Source organism: Otolemur garnettii, unplaced genomic scaffold (assembly GCF_000181295.1).
Source record: "Otolemur garnettii isolate 467f Iridium unplaced genomic scaffold, OtoGar3 scaffold00094, whole genome shotgun sequence".
Lineage (NCBI taxonomy): Eukaryota > Metazoa > Chordata > Mammalia > Primates > Galagidae > Otolemur > Otolemur garnettii.
In genome coordinates this window covers 3,159,324-3,167,954 of record NW_003852489.1, presented here as the reverse complement: position 1 = coordinate 3,167,954, position 8,631 = coordinate 3,159,324, and the positions used below count along the sequence as shown (strand labels likewise).

Genomic DNA, 8,631 nt, shown 5'->3' with positions numbered 1-8,631 from the left:
GGGTTCAAACCCAGCTCTGGCCAAAAACTGCAAAAAAAAAAAAAAAAAAAAATTCTCCCTACAATATTGTTAAGAGTCCTTTCCTTCTGGAACACTGAATAAAGAAGTAACAGCCTAGAATTTCACTGCAGTAGCTACCACTGTACTTAAAGCTCTTGATCCTACTATATGAAAATGACATCTCCTTTTGACATGAGTCACCACCAAATGAGCATGACTTTCTGTTACTAAGGGCCTGGCCTAAATTAGAATCAGTGTGTCAGGAGTGGTAAAAAGCCCCTTGTATCCAAAGAGAAGACAATTTCTCATTTTCCCTCCCGGGGGAAAGTTTGTTATAAATCTCCACCCACCAATAAAATGTCTACCCACACAAAATGTTCAAAACTCAGCCCCTTACAACACATGATAAAGACTTAAGTGCATGTGCCCCAGAGAGAACGGGAGGCGGGGCTGCTTCACAACAGGAATAGCAACTTCCTGAGCCGTAAGCAGCACGTGGAAGCAGAAGGAAAAAAGTGAAGGAAAAGTGAAGGAAGCAGAAGAAGGAAAAAAACTGAGAGAAGAATACTATCGGCAGAACTGAGAGATACCAGGATCATTGACCAAACCAATGAGGTAACACAGAAAAAGCCGTAATTTTTAGGAGACAAAGGAATAGAGGATGAGGGAAACAAAGTGATTCTTTGCTCCCAGATCACCTATCAGGGCCTGATGTTGTCCTCAGTCAGAATGAAGAGAACCGGCAGCTTCTAGACAGAGCCAGGAGAATGTTGATCCTCAAGGGACTAAAAGATGTGGGGTCAAGGGCTGGACTTTATTTTCCAGCCCCACCTCTTTGTGTGGACACTAGTGCTTACTATTGTTGAACTTAAGTATTAATCCAAACTTAGGGGACAAAAAAAAGGTAAAGGATTAATACCATGTAGCTATTAAGTACTGTTTCATTAATTCCAAGCTCTATTATTGTTTTGTAGCCTATCTAAGAAATTACAGAAATGGATTAAATGATCACTTTTATCTCTTCAAGTGCATTTTAAAAAGACTTAATGTTTAAGCCATAGGGCAGGAAGCTTATTTTATGTATCTAATTCTGTAATTATTTTTAAAAATTAAAAATTATTTTTAACTGATCCCAGGTTAAAATCCAATATAGAGTATTGTAGTTAATTATGCACCAATGCCCAGAATGGTTATTATTATTATTATTATTATTATTTTACTTTTAGAGACCTTAATACAGAGCCCCTGTTATTCATTCAGAGTTTAAAAACTCAGGTCTGATTAACGTTAGCAATACAGGACATGAGCTATGACTTCTTTCTTTCCTGTGAAGAAAAAATCAGTTCTAGGATCATCTAAGGATTCACCCTCTCCAAGCAAATTTTCCCTCAAAAGATACATAGCAAAACACTGCCTACCCATTTAGAACCAAATGTATGGAAGTAATCCCAGTTTCTGTTTCTTTTTTAGACCATTGTTTTATTCACCATATCCAATCTTGTCAGCAAGAGTCTGCTTAGAGAGATGGTCCTGGTGTGAACCTGACAGGCAATGGTGAATAAAAGAAAAATAAAATTCACCTGCCAAATCTAGCAATGATCACAGAAATGAATCCAGAACATTACAGCTTGAGAGTTTCTATGCCGTACCTCACTGTATACCACTGAAACTACTTCTGAGGAGGGAATTAGACCTAAAACTGTAACAGAAGCCAACCCTGTGGGTCAAGAATACAGTTTGGATAATGTATCTGTCCAGAAAGAGAAAAACCTAAACAGCCTTTTAACCACATAGACCAAGTTGAGCGTGGCTAGTGCACTGGTAGCTGGAAAGTGGCGTACCTCCCTGGCTGCTTTCTGCACAAACCGCTCATCAGTGACCCGGAAAGCCCGGCACAGCGCCTCAGCAGGATCGTGGGGGAACATCTCCTGGCGAACTAAGTTAACATGGAGGTGAACTGAGGCGTAAATGGCAGCATCCACTCCCCCGTGGCCATCAAACACTGCAAAGTAAGCTTGTTCTTCCTGGTCCTGTCAATAGATACAGAACAGTTAAGGGAGTTGAGTATAGCAGGATTCAAATGAAGCCTGCCCTGGGAATCATTCTTTCCCGTCCTTCTCCTCCACTGCATTTGTAACTCAGAATAATGATAATAATTGTTTCTCTTTTTTAACATTTCTGATCAACTGCTGAAATACCTGCAACATTAGGGTGTCTGTGTTCACATACCACACCACTGGTACCCATCATGCCTGATTAAATTCAGCCAGAAGTGCTTTCTCTCTGTGAAAGTTGTTGTCTTATACCATGGAAACCACCCACATATATTTGCTTTAAAATTACTGTTACAAGTTGGAGGGAGGGAAAGGAAAGAGAAAGTGAGAAGTAAAATTGGAACCTGAAAACAATAGAAAATAGCTGGCCTTCCAGCACAAGGCCAATCATGTTTAGGTTTAAAATACATAAAGACACGAAAGCATATACACATTTCTAAACTATAATGCCTATTTCATAAATCATTCATATTCACAGTGAATTCTCACCATAAATAGCACAGAATCTCTAAGCTAGTTAACCAAGCTTGAACCCTATCAGATGCCTGAATGCTCTGTGTGGCCAAACGCTCTGCCTTGTCCCATCATCCAAGATTTAGCTTCACATTCCCTTGCAAAGGCAACTGCGAGGGAGGAACTTTCAAACCTGTGGTTTGTCTTGACAAAAGAAACTTAATCATAAAATTATATTTCAACCATTCAATAGTTTGCTTCTTGGCTAATTTTTCTATATTTTGCATAGACAGGGTCTCATTCTTGGTCTGGCTGGTCTCAAACTCCTAATCTCACGCAATCTTCCCTCCTTGGCCTCCCAAAGTGCTAGGATTATAGGCATGAGCCACCACACCGAGCCTACACGTATATTTTAAAAATAAAATTAGACTGGGAGAGGTGGCTCACATCTATAATCTTAGCTCTCTGGGAGGCCAAGGTGGGTGGATAGCTTCAGCTCACGAGTTTGAAACCAGCCTAAGCAAAAAAACAAGACCCCGTCTCTACAAAAAAATAGAAAAACTAAGGCAAGAGAATAGCTTGAGCCCAAGAATTGGAGGCTGCTGTGAGCTATGACACCAAGCACTCTACCCAGGGTGACAGCCTGAGATTCTGTCTCAAATAATAATAATAATAAAATACAATAAAAAAATAAAATTAGATCATACTGTTCATAAAATTTTATATCCTATGGCTCTGTGCCTATAGCTCAATGAGTAGGGCGCCAGCCACATACACCAGAGCCGGCAGGTTCGAACCCTGCCTGGGCCTGCCAAACAGCAATGACAACTACAACAACAACAACAAAATAGTCGGGCATTGTGGTGGGTGCCTTAGTCCTAGCTACTTGGGAGGCTGCGGCAAGAGAATCACTTAAGCCCAAGAGTTTGAGGTTGCTGTGAGCTGTGATGCCACAGCACTCTACCAAGGGTGACATAATAAGACTCTGTCTAAAAAAAAAAAAATTTATATCCTAGCTTTTGTCATTTATCATATTAAAATTTCCCCATGTCATTATTATTCAAAGGCATTATTTTAAGTAGTTCATAATAATATATCTATGAGCATATCATAGTTATTCCCTCATATAACTTAATTTTCAATATTATAAACATATAAAATATTTATGTCAAACAACATAGATCTGAGGCTTTCTTGTATTTCTATTTCCTTATAATAAAGAATTAAAAACAAAATTAACAGATTGATATGTTTCTAAGTATGTGTTGCCACATTGTTCTCAAAGCCTATGCCACTATAGCACGGTACTCCTTTCTGAGGCCTCTAGGCTTATTTTGAAATTAGAAGGCAGAAGAAAACCAACCAAGTCAACAACCAATAAATAATAATGCCCTTGAATGTGAGTATAATCCTCCAGTGGGTACAGTGACATAAGACATAGTGACATAAGAGCTTTATGGGTCACATTTGCACAGACCTGGTACTGGAAACACAGCCATCAGCTGATCCATCTATATATAACAAAAGCCCCAATTACCAATCCACCAACACCGCTGAGCAGACCTTTACAGTCAGCTAAAATGTACATTTAGCTCCTAAATGAAGAAAATGTGTTTGTTAAATTACTACATGGTAATTTTTAAGTTATGGACTTGAGTGAAAAAAAGAGGCAAATGACAAGCAAAGGAAACAAACCTACTTCTATTTGCATTAACATAATATATTTAATAGAAAAAGAAGAGAAAGATAACAAGAAAATAGTTATTAAGTTGACAAGGCTCATATGGATCTGATTTGTCAGTCACAGAGACTCATGAAGTATAATTCCAGCTACTCTCCTATCTCAGACACCAAGATTTTTCAAAGAAAATAACACAAAATCAGAAAACTGTCTCAGTCTTAAATCATTCTTTTATATTTGTATGTGTTGCTTCAGCAGCATAATAATATGAAAACTTAATAAACACCATTTGATTATACTACAGTTTCCTTTTTAAAACAGCTTTATTGAGATATAACAGGTTTTCTTCTTTCTTTTTGCTTGTGTATGTTCATAGAATAGCTCTAGAAGGTTATTCAAGGAAGTCTCTTGCTTTTGTGGAGGGGAACTGAGTATCCGGAAGACTAGGATAATAAAAGAGAGACTTTCATTTTCCCAATTTTAGAACATGTGAATGCCCTGCCTATTCAAAATACCATAAAATACACAAAATAACAAGTTCCTTTGCTGTTGTCTAATGCAGACAAATTTGTGCCACTTTGCATTTAGCCCTGGACATACTACTTCAAATAGTTTAACCCTGCACACGATTGCACACAAACTGTGTCCACCGTGTGTATTGGAAGTTTTCCTTTTCTAACAGGACCGTCGAGATTTTGTTTTGTGTTTTAAATTTCACTGACTCTCCAGAGTGCCCTTTACCTCTAGGTTGAAGAGCATATTAAAGTCAGGGATGCAGACATGTTTGTCCTCCATTTTCCTGCGCATGTTTTTGATGGCATGGATTGATGTCTCATAATAAAGCTGGGGTCTCCTGCGGAGAGGGAAGTCTTTCACCCAGCTGCAGCAAATCTCGTGTAGTTTGGTGAAGACAGAACGAGCCAATTTCACTGTCTCAATCTCTGTGAAAGAAACAGAAACCCCCAATAAAGAGCCTTGTAAAACTGCTTTTTACTTGCCTGCTTGGTAAAGACAGAAGTAGGTCACCTTAGTCAAGTTCCTCCTTAATAGAAGAAATTCATCCTTCTCAAGAAAAATGAAATGCTGCTTCTGAAGAAAGAAAATGACAAACTAGTACAAAATCATCAGCCAGCAGCTGCCATCAAAACACCTTTATGTCATGAGGAGAAAACCTGTGGCCAGGGCTGGACCTATTCTTGATTTTTCCACCCTGGGAAGTACTCCGGCCACACTGCTCTCTGGTTCCCTTTTGGTTGGCTGCTGTGGTTATCACCTGGAGAACCAAGCCTCCCATGCTTAGAAGAATGACTACAATATGAACAGTGGTTATCCAGCCAATTGAAATAGGAAAGGCCTATGAAAACGGCTTATAAGCTACAGGAATAAGAAGACTTAACCTTGATTACCATTTGTCTTTGTCCCCTCTTTGTTCCTGAACCCTTTCTTTACATCTAGTTCCCTAACTTTTCTCTCCTGTAAATGACCATCATTTGGAACTGAATTACATATTGCTATGAATTTGTTTATTAAAGTTTTAGACAGTAGTTTAAATAGTTTAACCAACAGGTTAACAAATGAGTTTAAAATTATATATTTCTTTAAGTAAAAAAAATACCTAAAGGCTTGGTGCCTGTAGCACAATGGTTAGGGCACCAGTCACATATACTGAGGGTGGCAGGTTCGAACCCGGACCAGGCTAGATAAACAACAATGACAACTGCAACAACAAAAAAAAGCCGGGCATTGTGGTTAGTGCCTGTAGTCCCAGCTACCTGAGAGGCTGAGACAAGAGAATCGCTTAAGCCCAAGAGCTGGAGGGTGCTATCAGCTGTGATGCCACAGCACTCTATCAAGGGAGACATAGTGAGACTCTGTCTCAACAAAAAAAAAAAAAAAGGAAAAAATACTTAAAATCTTGTCTATATGTGTTACCCTGGATAGAAAAAAGGAAAAAGCATTCAGGGGAGCAGCTGACTCCTGAGACATACTTGTATCCCTCAGTAGATGGACAGGTGTGTAAGCCTTTTAAGCAACACTGAATGAAATGAGGAGATTGTATCTCACAATCCACTCAAGTTGTTCTCCACTTAAACTGCAGCTATTGAAATAACCAGAGATTAGGTTTTCTCAGGCCAGTATTTTAAAGGGTCCTCCTACATCTCAGGTAAAAAAAAAAAAAAAAAAAAAATTTGTTTTTACTTCACTAAATCAGATATAGCTTAACAGCATGAGCGAAAACATGTGCCAGCTGGGCAATGGCTACACATTCCTCCTCCAGTCTAGAACACAAATCCCAAAGGAGAGAGACTGTGTGTTCTAGAACAGCCTGATAACTTGGATTCCCAATTGCCTTTGCCTTAATCTGTGACTACATTTACCTGTTTTCTTATTCGAAATTATTTTTTAAATGACTACCTTCAAAAAGCTGATGAATTTTTTTTATTCTTTTTTCCTCATTAACATAATACAGGATGGTAAATGCTGCTTTATGCTTTGTCCCCTTTACATTTTTACATAACTGAAAATCAAGGGTACACTTGAAAGAGAAAAGGATTTCAAAGAGCAAATACAGCCTGAGGAGATGTGCACAAGAAGAAAACTGAGACCAACAGACAACCTAACATTTTGATTTTTTTTTTAAGCACTAGCTGTCAAAAACTATTTCTTTCAAAACAAAACAAAACAAAACTATTTCTTTCAGCCAGCAATTACCCACTTGTATCATTCCAACCCATCTGGTCTCTGCAGCAGCAATGGCACCCCAGTGCAGACCCTGAGATGGGTATGTCCTCACTTGACTCCTCCATAACAGAGGATTACAAAACAATCAAGTGAGTTTGGAAACTGAGGAAAAAATGGGGTGAGGAAAAAACAAATACCTGATATTAACTATCAAGGTAGTTCCTAGATAATAATATAAACCATTGTATCATTCTTTGGTTTGTATATTACTCTTATTATATAGACCTGTGCTGTCCGATAAGGTAGCTACTAGCTATATGTGGCTATTTAAATTTAAGCTAAGTAGCCAGAAACAATGGTGCATGACTAGTCCAAGTTACTTAGGAGGCTGAAGCTGAAGGATCTCTTGAAAGCTCAGGAGACAGCCGTAGTTCTCTATTATGACACCTGTGATTAACCATTGCTCACCAGCTTAGGCAACATAGCAAGACTCATCTCTCAAAAAAAAAAAATAAATAAAATTTATACTTCAGTTTGCAGGTCACGTTAGCTATATTTTAAGTGCCTGATAACCACATGTGACTAGAGGTCACACTTGGACAGTGCAGGTAGGAAGCATATCCATTGTTGTGCTATCTATTGGACAGAGTTAGTATAAATGTATTAAATTGGTTAGAGGAAATAATACCAGTTTCCTCTAGTACAGCGACCCACAGGAACTGTATTAAAGGGCCATGGCATTAGGAAGGTTGAGAACTACTGCTCCAGTATTTGTTAAACCATTACATCTGTTCATATCCCCTCCCAATTGCTACTTCCTTTTTTGTTTTGAGGCAGAGTCTCATTATGTTGTCCTCAGTAGAGTGCCGTGGCATCATAGTTCACAGCAACCTCAACTCTTGGGCTTAAGCAATTCTCTTGCCACACTCTCCCAAGTAGCTGGGACTACAGGTGCCCGCCACAATGCCAGCTATTTTTTTGTTGCAGCTGTCATTGTTGATTTTAGCTGGTCTGGGCCAGATTCAAACCTACCAGCCTTAGCGCTCTACCCACTGAGCTACAGGCACCACCCACCACTTCCTCTGCACTTTGTTTATAGCATCTATTACAGTTTATAGCATCTATTCCCCGTACACTTTGTTTATAGCATCTATTACAGTTCTTAACCACATGTTGTAATAATAGATAACATTTATTGAGTACTTGGTACATTCTATGTCTCTAGAACATATCATAAATAGATAAAACTATTCTTATCCTAAGTCTGACTCTGAAGTACATGTTCTTCATCTCCCAAATCAGACTGCTGATAGAGACTATCTTAATTGTCTTTGATTAGCCATAGTACAGTCCCTAGCAGATAACGAAGGCTCATTAGATGTTTATTGAATGAATATGCAAACATATAATCACTCAAATTATAAAAGATTTATATGCTTCTTGATTATATTCTGCTTCACTCATCTTTTCTTCTCTTTCTACAATGATACTATTCTCTTTTAGTTACTATAACTTTAAAATATGTTTTAATATCTGAAGGACTAATTTTTCTACCTATAACTCTTAAAGATGGTTTAGCTGTTCAAATTTGTTTGTCTCTTGGAACAGTAACACAAAAAGTATAATTCTCTATGGTTTGAAATGGATCACATGAAGCATGTAATACCAAGAATTGTTACTTTACAATGTTCCTTTAAGCAAAATTGAATTTTCTGGCGGTGCCTGTGGCTCAAAAGAGTAGGGTGTCGGCCCCATATGCCA

The 8,631-nt window shown here is 38.4% G+C and overlaps 1 protein-coding gene across 1 annotated transcript in view; it reads right to left on the bottom strand.

Annotated features, from left to right (window-relative positions):
• Positions 1–8,631, bottom strand: part of PPM1E (protein phosphatase, Mg2+/Mn2+ dependent 1E) — a 189,247-nt gene that overhangs the window by 9,472 nt on the left and 171,144 nt on the right. Inside the window, exons 3-4 of the mRNA XM_003795581.2 lie at positions 4,930–5,129; positions 1,842–2,030 (exon numbers count right to left, since the gene is read on the bottom strand). Of these exons, the coding sequence (XP_003795629.1) occupies positions 1,842–2,030; positions 4,930–5,129 (389 nt within the window). The remainder of the gene's footprint in view (positions 1–1,841; positions 2,031–4,929; positions 5,130–8,631) is intronic.